Source organism: Eriocheir sinensis, chromosome 36 (assembly GCF_024679095.1).
Source record: "Eriocheir sinensis breed Jianghai 21 chromosome 36, ASM2467909v1, whole genome shotgun sequence".
In the NCBI taxonomy this organism is placed as follows: domain Eukaryota; kingdom Metazoa; phylum Arthropoda; class Malacostraca; order Decapoda; family Varunidae; genus Eriocheir; species Eriocheir sinensis.
In genome coordinates, this window is record NC_066544.1 from 776,807 (window position 1) to 794,786 (window position 17,980).

The 17,980-nt window shown below is 39.9% G+C and overlaps 1 protein-coding gene and 1 non-coding gene across 2 annotated transcripts; both read right to left on the minus strand.

The window, feature by feature from the left end:
* Window positions 1-249: 249 nt before the first annotated feature.
* Window positions 250-11,748, minus strand: LOC127007601 (60S ribosomal protein L7a-like). The gene is made up of 6 exons (XM_050878745.1): window positions 11,583-11,748; window positions 6,177-6,303; window positions 3,997-4,146; window positions 2,678-2,898; window positions 781-903; window positions 250-452 (listed from the first exon to the last, which is right to left on the minus strand). The coding sequence occupies exons 1-6, from the start codon at window positions 11,595-11,597 to the stop codon at window positions 273-275; spliced, it is 816 nt and encodes a 271-aa protein (XP_050734702.1). The 5' UTR covers window positions 11,598-11,748; the 3' UTR covers window positions 250-272.
* Window positions 514-586, minus strand: LOC127008033 (small nucleolar RNA SNORD36). Its single transcript, XR_007760753.1, has one exon. It is a non-coding gene; the product is annotated as a small nucleolar RNA SNORD36 (small nucleolar RNA).
* Window positions 11,749-17,980: the final 6,232 nt, after the last annotated feature.

The window sequence follows — 17,980 nt, forward strand, 5'->3', positions numbered from 1 at the left end:
CCTTTTGTTCTGTTTTTTGTTGTTGAAGCAGCGCTTGGCAGGCCTTTTTGTTGCTACTTTGTGACCTTGACCTGTCTTCCTTGCTGGGAAAAAAAAAAAAAAATAATAATAAAAATAAAAAATAAAAATTAAATAAATAAATAAATAAATAAATAAATAATAATAATAATAATAATAATAATAATAATTACTCACATCCAATGTCTTGATTCAGTTTCATGCAGTGCTGAATGGTAAAAATAAACTTAATCGCTATTCAACATTTATTGTATCTAGCGCTTCTGTGCCAGCTCCCGTGCCTTGGCACGCTCCAGCTTGGCAATCCTAGAGGCAGACTTTGCTCCAAGGAGGCCACCGCCCCAGTTCTTGCGAATCTCGTCGAAGCGGTCATTGTAGTTAGTCTTGATTGACTCCAGCAGCTTGTTCAAGTTGCTCCTGTCATTTGCTTCAACCTGTGAAATTGGTGGGATTTACTACCATTGTTAACGATGCAGTTTAATAATCACAAAATTATGTTTTCAGATTTAAAAAGCTCGTTTTGGAAGCATCACAGTTGTTCAGCCCAAACTTTTCATCATTATTGAAACTTCAAAACTTTTCACTAACTCGTAAATTAACCCTTCCCATTCCTCACTCGCTACATGGGCCAGAATCTAAGCCAGGCACACAGATTTGTTGCTCATCAAGCTAACCACAACACCACATGAATTTCATTAGCCCTAAAAAATCTGAAGCAGGTGAACTACTGCAAGGTCCATTCTCAAACTTTGCTATACTCACATCAGTTATGGCCACACAGGCCGTCTTCTTCCTCCTGACAACAGTGCCAAGGCGAGACTTGTTCTTAACAATGCAGTAAGGGACACCCATCTTGCGGCACAGTGCCGGAAGGAACAGCACCACCTGTAGTGTTTTCAGTCAATAAATTAAGGAGCTAAGGATGCAGAGAGATGAAGAGTAATGAAAGTTTCAGAGGTACAAAGTTAACTTCAAATTTAACTTTCAGACGAAGAGATTCAAACATCATATTAACAATTTGAGTTTTCACACTTAGTGTTTCATTGTAAGTGTCCTGAACAATGTTAATACTCCACTTCTCAAACAAGACAAACCAACTATTACATACACTGAAAACTGAACTTTCAGGAAATTAATTAACCCCTCAGCGACGCAAAAGTTTTTCTTGGGTGATCTCCCATGACGCAAGTCATCGAAAAATACACTTCGAAACAAAGTCATAAAAGATGTTTTATAGAAAATTTTCTGGCGCACCTTGCTGTGAAATCCATTTCTTTCTAGGTTGTTGTATTTGGCTATTTCCATGACTCCTGAAAAATTCCAGCTTTTTACTGGTGCAACATACCAAAAAAAAAATATTGTAGTTGCTCATTATATCACAATGGAGTCTGAAAAAGTTTATAATCTTTGACCTTGAAATTTGGCTATAGAGTGCCGAAGTTGTGGTGAAACAACAGATAATTTTGGTAAATTTTTGTAGTATTTTTCATTCTGGAATGAATCTTATTGAATAAAAGTTGTAGAAAATAATCCGTAAAACTCAACTGTGAAATCAGTTTATGATTTGAACTGACCGTTTGCCTGGAATTCCATGATTCCTGAAATATTCCAACTTCTTATTGGTGTAAAGTACAGGAAAATTTATTGAAGAAACGTTGCTCATTTTATCGCGATTAAGTCTGAAAAATATAGTTTATAATCTATGACTGGTAAATTTGCTGCCTACAGAGCCAAAGTTGTGGTGAACCTCAATTATTTTTTGTTTTTCATTCTGGAATTAATATCATCGAATAAAAATTGTAGAACACCATCTGTACAAGTCAACTGTGAAATCAGATTATGATTTGGTCTGACCGTTTGGCTGGAATTCCATGATTCCGAAAAATTCCCAAGGAAAATTTATGGAAGAAAAGTTGCTCATTTTATCGTGGAGTCTGAAAAATAGTTTATAATCTTTTCCCAGTAAAATTATTGCCTACAGAGCCAAATTTGCAGTGAAACTAGAAAAAAAAAAAAATTGTAGTTTTTCATTCTAGAATGAATTTCATTGAATAAAAGTTGTAGAACATCATCTGTATAATTCAACTATGAAATCAGATCATGATTTGGACTGACCGTTTGGCTGGAATTCCATGATTCCCAAAAATATCAAACTTCCACTTCCCACTCCTCTGAACACTCCTGTTAACAAGATATTGGTTCATCAAGAACATCAGGTAATTCAGTGGAGGTGTCAAAACTACGCTCAGCACGCACACAACAAGCAGAAACAAAAGGTAGACCGCCAAAACAGATCGGCTGAGGGAACATAATCGCTCTGCAGACGCCATGACGCATAGGCAGGAACTGTAGACTATTTTTAGCACGGAGTCGTCTAAGGCCTAAGGGGCAAAAGAGGGGCCAGTTAGTCACTCAGGATCGACACATACATTGTAACGCGCGCCACTCAATTTCCAGAGCTTCTCGTTTTCCGGCGCTGGTGTCATGCTCGTCGCCCACGTCAGAAAAAATTATATGGTGCCAGTGTCATAGTCGTCACTAAGGGGTTAATGTACTAAGGGTAAAGATTTGCAGACCTACAAAGTTTTTTATACTAATGTAGGAGAATGCATAAGTTCTGAATTCTCCCCAAATTGCCCCTTATCACTACAACACTCACCTCAACAGGATCAACATCATTGGAGATGCACACCAGACGAGCCTTCTTCTGTTCCACCAGTGTTGTCACGTCATTAACACCCTGACGCACCCAAATCTTCCTCTTGGTGGGCACATCAGGCTTGCCAGCAGCACTGGCAGCAGCGCGCTTCCTCAGTCGCTCCCTCTTAGCAGCCTTGCTCTCTGGACGGTACTTGTCCAACAGGCGGAACAGCTCGGTGGCTGGAAGTAAATAGTGTGAGTGAAGGTATCCTTACACCTAATGCAAACAACTTTGTTTATGGTCTTCAGCTAACTATTGGTGGTAGTTTAAAGTTATCACCAGCTGCCTCTGATAGCAAATAGTATGTCATCATGGTGAGAAACTTGATAAATTCAAGGACTTCAGTGTAACTAGTAGAGATGATTTAGTTTTGAACATCATGACTTAATCCGGTAGCAGTGGGGACCATGTTTCTTAATGGTTCCTCTAAGCAAGAAAAAGGAGAAAAAATTATCACTCACACAAACCATTTCATAATATATATCAAAGCATTTGTGATCAGTTTATACATAATCTATTTTTGGGGGTTTATATCATGGCACAAATATGGCCCACCGCTGCTACACGGTAAAGCCACAAATTTGGCCCGTCGCTGCTACCGGGTTAAGCTCTGAGAAAATTTGAGTTGTGCTGAATGACAAGTTTTCTCTCGAAGCACAACCACTTCCAATTTCCATAACCCCTCAGTCAGATCCATACTTTCAAAACTATTATCCACATACATGTAATCTTGACCATAAACATTTGACGTGAAAATCTGTATCGAGCTTTCCATGTCTTGCACCTGATTTATTAAACATTGTATTAGTATTAACAAAAATGTGGCCGATTTGTCTTTTGACCCGTTTTCTAGGCCTGGTTAACTTTTTTTCTTCCTTTGTACAACTTGATTTGTAATATGTCAACTTGACTTGAAATCTAACGCTGTTAGATAACACAACTGCTAAATATTAATACAATGCTTAAAAAATTTGGCATAAGGCCATTTCCTTAGATTATTCACACATTATACATGTAAAAACACAACTACCTTCTCAGCCCCTAGGCTAACACCCTCCCCAGACCTAAGGGCTTCCCTCACACCCAGCACTGCCTCCACTTGGCTGGAGACCTATGGGTGAGAGGATCAATGAAACCCCGCACCGCCTAGGGGAGGGGGCCTCTAGGACACTCATAATGCACCCTGCACCGTCCTGTGAGGACCTTCAGGTGACTAACAACCATTAAGTCCTTAGTTCATCTGCTGCAGCCTCCCTCAGGTAGGTGGTCTCAGGTACCTTTCTGACGGTCTAGGGTCTGCTTGAACTGATGGATGGGTGGGGGCACCTTCAGGCGCTGTTGCAACACTGCCTTCTGCCTCTGCAGTCGCACATACTTGGGCCATCGCATGAACCGACTCAGGTCACGCTTGGGCTGGATATCACCACCTGAAACAAATTTAATCTAGTACAAGGCCGCTAATATTTACTAGCCTTACAATGCATTATTTTAGCTAAAAGGAAAGATAAGACAAAATCAAAAAAAAAAAAAGAAAATGTTGGATGAACTGTGGATCTTAGTAGGAGCTAGGCAATTTCTTAATCTAGGCTAGCAGTGATACTGCTTTTACAGCTTTACCAACAAGAAGCTTTAGCCATTAAGAATATGGATCTTCAAATTTGATTTAGACAACTGTGTTTAATGGTGCATAAGAAAGCATTTTGTGGCAAGTTTTGTTCAATCATTGTATTAGGTCTAGTGAACCACTAGACCTGTGGGATGATTGACTTGCTCTAACCCTTATGGAAGGATGAAAACCTGAGGTCAACATCCATGGATGAAGGGTAAAAGAAAATATTGGGTATTATGGAAGCCCTATTCACCTGCATAATTGAGTTACTACAATAACATTTTTCTCTATAAATAATGTATGTGGTGCAGGGTTGGAAAAAATCATGATTTTTTTGGGGGGGGGAGGGGGGGATAAAAAAAGCGATTTATTTGATTTACATCAGGCCCTGAAAAGGTTCTGCCGATGTTCTCGGGTTTAAAGATTTTTTTTTTTTTTTTGCATTAATCCTTGCTTGCTTATTTCAGTCTTTTGAGGCCATATTCTTGTATTAAACTTGGCAATGTTAAATGAAACCATAGTTTAATACACATTACCCATGATGAGTTTACACATAAAAATCATAAGTACGACTAATAGTTTATTATTTATGATTTTGAATATTTTTCTTGTAAGAGATGGCAATGATTCACTGGTGACTGACTAGCTACAGGACCAGTACAGGACAAGTAGACTTGATCAATACCTCGAGTTTAGCACTATACCTTCGGAACGAAGTAAGCGCGAAACTCCAGAGGGTACTGTATGAGGCCCTTAGATGCATAAGATACCAAACGCAATTTTACCCAAAATAGAGTTAAGTATATCACTGTGAAAACCAAGTATCTTCGTGGTATTCTGGATGAGCAGTACTCACTAACACTAGTGATGGATGGCTCCAGCACTGAGCAAGAGGTTGACCCTGAACAGGATTTGACTGACATTAAGAGTGAGGAGGGGTGGCTTCGAAGACCCAGACAAATTTCTGGACTTTTTCTTTTCTTTTCTTTTTTTTTTTTTTTTTTTTTTACGTCATGGCCTATTGCGCCCGGTGGATCCTGATGGTCGGTCCAGGGCTTCTTCCCGGTGGGTCCTGATGGTCGGCCCAGCCCGAATGACCAATGATCTGACCATGACTCTTGCTCAACCTCTCACCCAAACTCTTCCTAAATGCTATACCATAATAACACTGAAACATATTATTCCCCTTGATTTGAATCAGTTATTGCCCAATCCTATGTAACTTTACTAGAAAGACATAACCCACAGGTGGCGGTATATTTCTCTGGATGTTGTGCACGGGGAAAATTTAGACATTTAAAAGAGGTGGAAAATGGCGTCTTTCTTCTTTGCAATAATTGCATATTCATCTAGTATATATAGTGGAGTAATAAAACTTCTCTCCTAAATCATAAATAAGTTATGACAGCTGAAAATATTGCGCATTTCCTCGTGGCCGTGACGCGTCGCGTGTTAATAAAGGAATGTGCATAATAGGAAATGGTAGCCGAGACGTGGTACCAACCAAAGAAAAATAAATCAGAACAATATCTGTTTTACTTTCAAAGATATATACATTTAAAAGTTGTCATATATATATATATATATATATATATATATATATATATATATATATATATATATATATATATATATATATATATATATATATATATATATATATATATATTCTTGACCGAGAGGTGTTCGCTAGGAACAGCCCCCTCTCAGCACAGACGTCCCCCAGCCACTCTCCACTTTCATTCATTGTTTATTTTAATATCAACCAAAACTCAATAAATGAACCTTCCTGCAATTCAAAATATGTGATTAGGAATTAAAGCAAGACAACTCTTTGCTCCCACTTACCTATGCCAAAGTTCCTAGGTCGTTTCTCAAAGAGAGGGTTGACCACTTTTTTTGGCACCACCACTTTCTTGGTCACCAGGGGTGGTGCAGCAACCTTCTTCCCCTTCCCCTTGGCCTTCCCTTTAACCTGAAAAGACAGAAGATAACATCAAATCACCCAACTTAGTAAAAAATAAATGTTTCCAACCACAGACCAAGCACTCTAGACCTCATTCTGACCAATGATCTAAAATCCTTCAAAAACATTAATTATCTGAGCCCCTTAGGAAAAAGTAACCACTATATTTACCAATGCCAGACAAAAATGAACAAAGGAAAAACTTAAATTACTTCAAAGGAAACTATCTGGCCTTCAAAGAGAAATTGAGGGATAAACTGGGATACACTATTACACACCTTGACACTGACAAATTGCTTACACCATTCAGGAAATCTTACAAAAAGGAATAGAAGAGTTTATACCTAAAAGGAACCGTGGAAAATGAGAAGCCTGGAAAAGTTACCTTGTGAACATATGTGCACGAACCCACCAAGATTACATTAGACAGACGCCTGCACCAAGACACTCAGAAAAGTGCGAAAAGATTATGAGCAAAAACTTTTTGAAGGTGAAAACAAAACCCAAAGCACTATAGATTGTGAATAGTAATAAAAGGACCAAAAAACATGTTGCAGGCTAATAAAAAGCAGTAACAAACTCACTTCAGATGACCTATACACAGTAAATGAACTGAACACCTTTATCAAGTCTGTGCTCACAAAGGAGGATGACCAAATAGAACTTCTACTAAATGAATCTGCCCCCCTCCTGTATGAAGTAGACACATACCACAACCACTCACCACCAGCGTAGTTGGAAACAAGACTGACGTAGACATAATCCACATAGGTGAAGCCACAGTTAAAGCAAGTTAAAAGCCCTAAACAAATGCAAGACTCCAGGACCAGACAACCTTCACCCAAAACTGCTGAAAGAACTAGCAGAAGAGCTTTGCCACCCACTCACCATACTGTACAATAAATCCATACAAACAGCCACTGTACCTAGTTGTGGAAAGAAGCCAGTGTCCCCAATACACAAAAAGGGATCTAAGAGCCAAGCTAAAAATTACAGACCTATAAGCCTCAAGTATTATATGCAAGATTTTAGAAGAAATACACATTGATAACCAATTATAAAGAAAACAAACTATGTGACAATCAACATTGCTTTCAAAACGCAAGATCCTGCCTTACAAATTTATTAACTGCAATCACGGACTGGTCAGACTTGCATGACAACCACCTATTTGATATAACCTATTTTGATTTTGAAAAATCTTTTGACGCCGTGCCACAGAGGGAGGCATGGAGTCTCGCAGTTTGAAGCCACTAAACTGTCAGTCGGCCATATTGTTCAAGCCGGAGAGGAGTGGCCACATGGATGTACCTCAATGAGCGGCCGGCCAGACCACGTGTCCGCATGTGACATTTCATGCGGGTTCGTGTGGCAGACTGGCAGTACATGCTTGCCGCTTACAATTTTCAAACTTGTATGTAAAGGAGACTGCACATTTTGGTGATGAATTGTCCTCACCGTATTTCTTGGTGATCATGAATACATTAGTGCTTCTTGGATATCATGTACAGTAATAAATTACAAACTTATTTTTATTTCATAAGCCTGCATGTTCAAATGCTGGAAAACAATAAGAGAAAATAAAAACATTACAGTACTCTAAGGGCAAGCACCCTCCATGTTAGGCGCGCTCCACCCTCATATTTGTACCTCACGGCTTGAACAATATGGCGGCCAATTTGACAGCTGAGACCACGAAAACTGGCTTCAATCACCAGTACAGCACGCTCGGTGCGGTGGGCCTCTCCACCCTTATTACCTCCATGGTGCGACACAAGAGACTCATTCACAAGGCTGCGAGACGGTTCGCCGGCGTACCACTTTGCCAACGGTCTCTGTACGTTTCGCCAAATTCTAGGCGAACCATCCAATTGTCAGATTTAAATTTTGGCTGGAGTAAAGTATCACTATTCCTACTGTACTAGACAAAAGTTAATATATTCATAGATGGGTAAAAAAAGTTTTTTTCCATCACTCAGGAATTATTCATGTGTAAGGATTTACATATAGGAAAAATGGAGACGATAATGGAGGTAAGGGTGGTGAGGGTAGCTTGTTAGTGATGCCTGCGAGTGTGAGGGAGGAGGAAGGCAACCACGTCGCATATATCATGACTAAGTGAGAAGTAAATAGGCGTAGCTTAAATATTTATGTAAAACTGAGTTACAAAAAATAAAAGAATTATATTGGTATCAGAATGAGTATGAGAAAGTAGAAAGAAAGTAGACACGTAAAAAAGTGTAGTGGGTGATATCTTAATTTTTTTGTCTACATACGAATAATTCGAGAAAAAAAAAAAATTTACCGTTACCCATATCTTGAGCATGTTTTAACGTGATATAACAATTAAAGAAAAGAAAAACCCATCTTATGCTATCATTCTTACTACCTGTGCCATCAGTGTTGGGTAAACAAATGTGTTCATGGTTTCTAGATGGTATCGGCGAACTGGCACACCGGCGAATCGTCCTGCTGGACGTATCGCTGGTGAATGAAATGAGACGGTTCAGCGGTATCAGCGAACTGGCACACTGGTGAAATGTCCTGCTTCCATTCACAAGCTCTATAAAACTGGTGTAAAGGAACACATGCTCAGCTGGATTGAAGACTTCCTCGCAAACAGAGTTCAGAATGTGAGGGTGAATGGAGCCTTGTCCGCTCCAGCCAGGTAACCAGTGGAGTTCCCCAGGGCTCTGTACTGGGACCCTTGCTCTTCCTGATTTATATAAATGAGCTCCCCATCAACATTACTTCACAATGCAAACTCTTAGCAGACTCAAACTTATATGGCAAAAGCAGCACAATTGCAGAAAAGAACATCATACAAAAAGACATCAACAAACTTATGGAATGGTCAGTTGTAGTAGTTTAAATATGCTTTCCCTTGAGCCTGTGGTGGGAGGGAGCCCATTACCCTGGGACACAGGGCCAGTGTGACATTCGGGTTACCACAGTTTACCTTCCCCAGGGGAAGCAGGACGTTTCGTATCGCCAGTGTGCCAGTTCGCTGATACCGTCTAGAAACCATGAACGCATCTGTTTACCCGCTGACACTGATGGCACTCGTCGTAACAATGATGATAGCATACGATAGGGTTTTCTTTTTTTAAATTGTAACAGTAAAAATAAGTTTTTTTCCCGTCACTCAAAAATTATTTGTACATAGACAAAAATTAAAGATATCACCCACTACATTCATTACGCACCTACTTTCTAAAAAGCTTTCTTACCACCATTACCTCCATACGAATGACCAGGAGTAATTTGGGTTAAGATTAGTTTTAGTACCGTGCCAGTATCTCATTATTTACCTTATGAAAGATCACTCTTCATATATCTTTTCTACAAACCTTCAACAGTCATGGAAATGCTTTCAAAATCCAATTCAAGGACTTTTTTTACTCTTGAAAATAGGGGATAATGTTTACGAACGCGAGTCGCCTCCTCTGGCAGCGACCGCAGCGACGATGCCACCGCAGAATAGCTCGCAGAGGGTTTTGTTAGGTTAACTAAGGTTAGGTTATATTCATGCTCCGTGATAAAATTCACGGTATTTGCATAAAAATAACAGGCTTGCTCTGGCGACGGCAGTGCAGTCGGTGTTGCGAGAAATACCTCCTCGCAGAAATAAGTCGCGTATACATGTGGGAGGGTGGGGCGGGTCCGGGGGGGTCGAGGGTGGCACAGCGCCCCTGTTAGCAGGTCGTAAAGTTCGGTTGTAGTAGTTTAAATGTGCTCCCCCACTCTAAACCCTCTGCAAGCTATTTTGCGGCGGTGGTACAGTCGCCGCGGCCGCCGCCAGAGGAGGCAATGCGCTCTCATACACCTTACCCTCTATTTTCAAGAGTAAAAAAAAAATGTCCTTGAATTAGATTTTGAAAGCGTTTCCTTTAACTGTTGAAGGTTTGTAGAAAAGATATATGAAGAGATAGTGGTGTTTCATAAAGTAGATAAAGAGATACTGGCACGGTACTGGAACGAATCTTTACCGTAATTTGTTTTTTTACTAGATTTTTAAGCAAAAAAATTTTAAATCATATTTTAAATTACATTTAATGCAGTTTATGTCTTAAATTTGCATGTGTATACCTTTCTGCTACAAAAAAATGTTTTTTTTTTTTTTTTTGCTTTCCTTAACTCAAATATTTTGCATTTTAACCAATATCAAAGAAAACAATACCAAGAATCGCCTCCCCAATGTTCAGAGCCTTCTGTAGGAATGGCCCATAATCTTTGACCAACAGACGGTTCACCAAATATTCGACGAACCATCCAGAGACTGTCAGCGAAGTAGTACTTTAAAGAAATATATGAAATGAAATAAATATAAATGACACAACTTGATAGTTTAACAAAGAATAATATAATAGAAAAAGATGGGACCTAGCGAAATGGAAAACCGAAAGTCAACATTAAAAATATATGAATTCTACAAAAAGAACTTAGAAGAATATTGGGCAGATAACACACTGGGTACAAAATTAATATTAAGAGGAAGAACAAACGCCCTAACTCTAAACTGGAGAAACAGGTTTCAGAAGAAAAGTGAAGTGCCCATGCTGTGGTGCAGAAAAAAGAAACTTTAGAACATTTTCTGCTGGACTGTGAAGAATATACAGAAATAAGACAAAACCAAACCTTTATACATAACACAGAAAACCAAAGCAGAGACTACTTAATATCTGATATATCAGTGTTTCAACCACTAACTCAAAGAAATTGAAGACAAAAAACTATATAATCTAGAACAGAAAAGAAAATTGGACAAAACTAAGACACAATAACGCCAATCAACAGTCATGAATAAGTCGTAAGTGGGAGCCGTTTCAAAGGCAATCCCACGCCAACTACTGGACTGGACCGTCTCGCAAGTTCGCAATCTCCCCAGGTACCCATTCATCGACCAGCCCAAGGAAGGATGAACAGCTGGGTGAGCGGCACGCCGACTGCCCGGGCCGGGATTCGAACCCGGGCCCGCGTAGCAGTAACCAGGCACGCTGACCACTAAGCCACGGAGGCGGAGGTTCTTAGTTCTGCACAATATTAATTAAGGGATTAATGCTGAAAACCCCATTCTTTCCCCTACGCAGCAGCCACACTCTGGTATCGAAACAACTTGAAAAATGGTTTGTGATCCCCAGCGTCCTGAAATATCGGTTACCAGAACGAGGAAGAGGGGATGGGAGGGCGGCCATGTGGCTCCACCAGACACACCCGGCGGCTTATCCCTCCACAATATACACCCCGGCTGCTTTTACGTAGCTCACATCTCACCAGTCAGCCCTTACCTTCTTCTGCACCATTGCTGTAGGTCTTCACGCCCTCTTAAGGAAGAAGAAAAATGCAACGTGGAGCGGAGAGGGTGACTGCACAACCTCCCTCCACGACGACCCCACGAGAAAGAGCGAGGGAGCCAGGGAGGGCAAGCGGCGAGAGGTGGTGGGCCGTGAGCACTGCGCAGCGCGCCATTCACTTATGTACGATAATATCCATAAGTACGACGGTGAAATTAGTTCAACGTCGATTTATTTATTTCACTCACATAGGACACATTGATTTTAGATGAAATTTTTGATTGAATATCTCCATTTGTAGGAGGTGATGGCTTTTAAGCAGAAACCGATATATGCAATGTTCTGAGTACAACAATCTTGTAACATTGTTTTTTGCTTTTCTTGTAAACTGTAATATTTATGTTGACTGCATTATATTCGTCATTTACACAAAAACTTTACCGTGGCCAACACTGTGATTCTTTGATTCAACACAGTCTCAAGTGCAGTTATCATAAGGGTGTTGTAGTTTTTACTCTAGTAACTGCCAGGGTGGTTGTATGAATATATTAGGCTCAGCATTAACCCTTTCTTTACGAGCTCCATTTTTCCTGCATTTTTTTCCTTTACTAACTTATAAAAAAAGTGTTTAAGATGACAAAATGTCTATATTCCACTGAAGCAAATGGAAAAGAAAGCTAAAACATCCTTGCTGCTGTCTTGACTTCTTATTTTTGAGCGTCCCGTGGCGAAGTGGTTAAAAATACCATAGTAATTTCATTTGTTCCTCATATTTATTTGGAATAAGGGTGATGTAGGCTATACATAGAACTTCAATAATAGGCTACCAATCACGTACGTACCTATACCTACTGATGCTTGAACCTAATCAGTCGTGTTGGCCACGTTGAAGTTTTTGTGTAAATGACGAATATAATGCAGTCAACATAAACATTACAGTTTACAAGAAAAGCAAAAAACAATGTACGTCACTACGTGTATTATAATATAATTACTATAGAGTTAATTAGTTAAACCTGCTTTAGTTACTCATCAAATAATTCGTTTTCTGTTTCAAATCTTAGATTTAGAATATGGATAATTCTTTTAATGGGTAACCAAAATAAATATGACACTAGCCTACATTTTTCTGTTTTATTTCATGATTAACATTTGTTATTTTCCCATCCACTGAAAAAGTAGTTTGCAAGGAAACACATATCATACATGCTATATAGAGGATGTAACAGTCAAATAACGCGAAAAAGAATTGCTTTGTGCCAAATATGGAGACTGCATATGGGTATATATTTTTTTTTCCATAAACAAATAAAAAGCTAGTAGCTAGGGCATAGAAAAATTCAATAAATTAATAACTTCGTAATTAAGTGTTTTACCACGTGCTACTGCCACTCAGCGAGCGTTGATGCCGATTTATTTACATATAGAGGTTTTGCATGCAGCTGCATGCAGTCATCAGTGGGGGTGAGCACTTATCAAAGCAAACCTTGGTGGCGGCTGCACAAGTGCTCTGTGTGTTCGTCGTGGGATACGTATGCTGTGCGGTTGGATGTTCTAACCGACACGGGAGAGATGCGGTGTCATTTTATAGATTTCCAGCGAATCCAGAAGAGCGGGGTTAGTGGATATAGCAGCTGTGAGGAGGGAAAACTGGCGGCCGTCTGCTTCATCTCGACTCTGCAGTGCTCATTTTGTCAGAGGTAAATATTACAGGCAAGACTGATCAGATTATTACATGATGTAACACTCATTTAGGTAGGGTAAGGTGGGATAAGTTGCCCCCTTTAAGGGAGATTGCCTGTTGCAGCCACATTTTTTGCAATAGAATTTTGAAAAAAAACAAGGGGGGGCCTTTCACCCCAGGGGGGCATCTTACCCCACCTTACCCTATTGCCCCGGGTCCCCTAGCTTATTGTGTGGCGGGGGATTACTCTGGAACGGGATTTACATGAGCAGGCGGAGGTAAACACGCATGGCGGCGCTCAAGCAGGGGAAGAAAATAGGAAAGGAAATTCAGTGGAGGCAAAGTGCACAGAGGGACAGAGTTCAGTGTTGGGTGGAGTATAAAGTGTACGCAGGGAAGTGACCAAGAGTGCGTAGTGTAAGGTGACTTGCCGTCACCTGCCCTCACCTGTCGTCACTTGCCCTCACCTGTCTGCCTGCCTGTGCTGCCTACCTGGGCCTACCTGGGCATCAGTGGTCAGCAACAGATCGGCCAGGCAGAGGGACAGCCAGTCAACCAACCAGCCAGACAGTCAGCCAACCAGCCAGTCAACCAGCAAGCCAGCCAAACAATCAGCCAGTCAGTCAACCACCCAGTCAGTCATCCAGTCAACCAGCCAGCCATCCAGTCGGTCAGTTAGACAGACAGTCAGTTTACCAATCAACCCACCAGGCAACCAGTCAACCAGCCAGTCAGACAGCCAGCCAGCCTACCAGTCTCCTCCTCCAAAAGCACTTTTTTTCGATGTATCTTACCTTCGTAGCATTCTCAAGCGATCTCGCGTAATCACTTAACACAAATGATGTTGAAGGTCCTGCCATTTGCCCGCTGGTAGTGACTTGGGGATAGGGCACGAGTGGTCCGTCTGCTCAGTCTGCTGGGGAGGTGACCACCAGCGGGTTTGCAGACGACGCACAAGGTGCAGACGACGCTATTTCGTGACGTCACTGCAAAACCTCTATATGCCTTGGCCCGAGGGAATCTTAAGATGGTGGCTGCGGGCTAGGATTTGAGCGGAGTCAACCAATCCAGTTATATTAGAGATCAGTACTTGTAACACGTACTGCTGGTTTCGTTTTTTTTTTGCCAACATTTTGCAATAATTTGATGTCATCACATGCCATATTTCGAACCACATAAAAGGCGTTTTAAGTAGTGTCACCCAGGCCCGGATTAAGCTTGCATTGGGCCCTACGCCACCCACAGTTTTGCCCCCCCCCCCCCCCTGAATAAATTAGGCAAGATCTGGAAAATTTCATATTTTATTGAAACATCAGAATGAATTAATGATTTAATATATTTAATACAGATTGTCATCAACTTTATTTTCTTTATATTCTGTATTAGCAGCATACATACCATACTTATGTAGAATAGGTAAGTATATAGCAGCTACACCAATGCCCGTTTTCTTGATTTCTCTTGTGAAAACCGTTCAATTATGGTTTCAAATGTCATTGAGGTGACATTATTTTCAACTGACATAACGGACAAAGCATTCAGTCGTTTTTGAGTCATTGTTGAACGAAATCTGTTTTTTATCAAAGAGAGTTTGGAAAATGAACGTTCTCCTTCACAGACAGTTGAAACATTGGCAAATGTTGACTTTACAACTGGATTCTTCCTTAAGTATTTAAACAGGACATGAGGATCACGATCCAACTTCAAATGGGTTACAAATTCTGAGAATGTTACAAATTCATCCTCGCAGTGGGGTTCCAAGTCATTGGGTTTTTTTTTCATCAAGCTGGATACATCAACTTTCAGCTGTGCAGTATCATTCTTCCTCAATGACTTGATAAAGGCAAAGTCGTCAGATATCTTGTGATAAGCTAAACTTACAAGTAACTTTTCAATGATGACAACGAAACTCTGCACAGGGAATTTTTGTGCATCTAAAGATTTGCATCAGGTTCAGCAGAATCATCAGCTTGAGGCCGCCGTCTTTTCTTCCGTACCTTTTCCGATACATATACTTGCTGAACATTTTCCATGAGATTTTTTGCATCATTCTCCAGTTCATCAAATTGACCACGAAGCTCAGCAACAAAACTTTCAAGTGATAGAAACAATGATACAGCCATGGTGATATCAATATTTGTGCTTTGGAGAAGAGTACTAGCTTTCTGAAAGCGCTGGAGGATCTTGTTCCAAAGAACACACATAAATGGATTTTCAAGGAGGCACATATTCTCTGCAAAAACTGATGCAGCAAGTCGAGCATCTCCTTTTAGTTCCTCATTGTCTGCAATTTCATTTAACATACCATAGAGGCTTGAGTAGTTTAAGTGCAGTGCTTTCACTGGTTCAGAATGGAAATGCCAACGTGTGGAAGATAATGTTTTTAGGGTTAGAATTCTACCATTTTCATTATGTGACAAGCCCTTTGTTAGTAAATTCCAGCGATTTGTTGATCCAACTGAATATGCATATAATTCCTGCACAAGTTCAAAGAAATTGCAAGCACTGTTGACTTGTGTTGCCAACACAAACAACTTTTCGCTATTTTATTTTATCTATTTATTTATTTTTATATATTTTTTTTCGATCAACAGTCCAACGATGCATACTGATCTCCCTGAGGCTACAGGCATTTCCGGGATTTTCATTATGTGGGGGCCCAATTATGGGTCGGGTCTATCAGGTTTTGTAGGCCCCTCAGTGCTTGGGGCCCTACGCCATGGCGTACTTGGCGTATAGGATAATCCGGCCCTGGGCCCGTATCCTCGACAACTATTAATACTAAACTTGGTATTAACTTTCGACTTTGGTATTAACTTCACTCTCAAAGTGTATCCTCAACAACTATTAGCCTAATACCTACTCTTAACTTTGGTATTAACTTGAGAGTGCTGGCGAGGACGTCTAAACACTTAATAGTAAAGTTAATAGTGAAACCCAGACCCAGACCCATATCAACATGGCCCCCGGACTTCCTCGTCCAGCCCGCCTCCGCAATTTAGAGTTTGATAGGGCGCTTTGGAACTGTATAACGATGGTGAACTTGTCAAGACATACATATTAGACCGTGCAGGAATGGAGTATGTGACTGATTTGGTGAGAAGAGAGCTACAAGATCCAGTTCAAAGGGAGCATTCCCGCACCCCGGGGTTGAAAGTGATTTTGACTTAAAGGTACTTGGCTACAGGAAAAATGCTGCAGTGTTCAAGTGATGAGTTAGGGGGTAAGCCAGAGTAGTGTAAGCAGGGTGATTGTGGAAACTCTGGCCGCCCTCAGTGACCCGTAGGTAGTCGGGAGGTTTATCCAGTCTCCCCTTGATAGGGTGGAGATCCGTGTAAAGCAAGCAGAATTCTACCAACTTGCCGTAGGGTGGAGATCCATGTAAAGCAAGCAGAATTCTACCAACTTGCCGGTGTTGTATGAGTGATAGACTGTACCCATGTGAAAATAATGGCACCAAAGGAAAACGATGTAGTTTATGTCAACAGAAAAAAAAAAAAACATAGCTTGAACATACAATTAGTATTTGATGCCTTTGTTATTGATTAAAATGTGAAATATTCGAGTTAAGGAAAACAAAACATGGGAAAAAAACTTTTATTTGTAGCAGAAAGGTACACACATGCAAATGAAAAAGATGACATTGAAATTGCATTAAAATGTCATTTAGAATATGATTTATAATTATTGCTGCCGGTTATTCATATTGAGATAATGGTGGTAAGAAAGCTTGTTAGAGACGTCTGCCAGTGTGAGGGAGGAGGAACGAAAGGTCGAGGTGACCACATCGCGAACATCATGACTTATGAGTGAAGTAAAACGAGGTTACTTGGTTTCTGTTTACAAAGTTCCAAGTGGAAAAACAACTTTATTGTGAATTCAGTGTATACTTTTCTGGAGTATTGTGTTTACTGAGTGAATTGGTGACCAATCTGTTGCTATTTGTGTCTTGCTTGAAGATATTCATCATTGGATTCAAAGCTATGGTATTAATGTGCAATAGTCATCATAACAAAATACGTAGTAATTAATTATATATGTCAACCTATTTATTTTCATGAAATCATGGTATGACCACTGAAAAACATAGCTTTTTATCTTGGCTCCATTACAAATTCAATATATAATTACTCTATTAGTGGAATCTAGTTTTCAGCATCTTTTATTATTATGCCAATATTCTAAGCACTCAGCTTGCAAACATGCTTAGGTTTATGTTGTCAGTTTGGGTCGGACTTATGTGAACACTTTACCAAGTGACCTAAGATTACTCAATGCTCGCAAAGCTATGGTATTAACGTGCAATGGTCATCATACCAAAATACGTAGTAATTAATTATATATGTCAACCTAATTATTTTCATGAGATCATGGTATGACCGCTGAAAACATAGCTTTTTTTTTATCTTAGCTCCATTACAAATTCAGTATATAATTATTCATATATTCAATAAAGTAGTGGAATCCAGTTTTCAGCATCTTTTATTATTATGCCAATATTCTAAACACTCAGCTTGCAAACACGATTAGGTTTATGTTGTCAGCAGGTCGGACTTAGGTGAACACTTTACCAAGTGACCTAAGATTACTCAATGCTACCCTATAGGTATACTACATCTTTGATTGTGAGTTCATCAGATATATATATATATATATATATATATATATATATATATATATATATATATATATATATATATATATATAT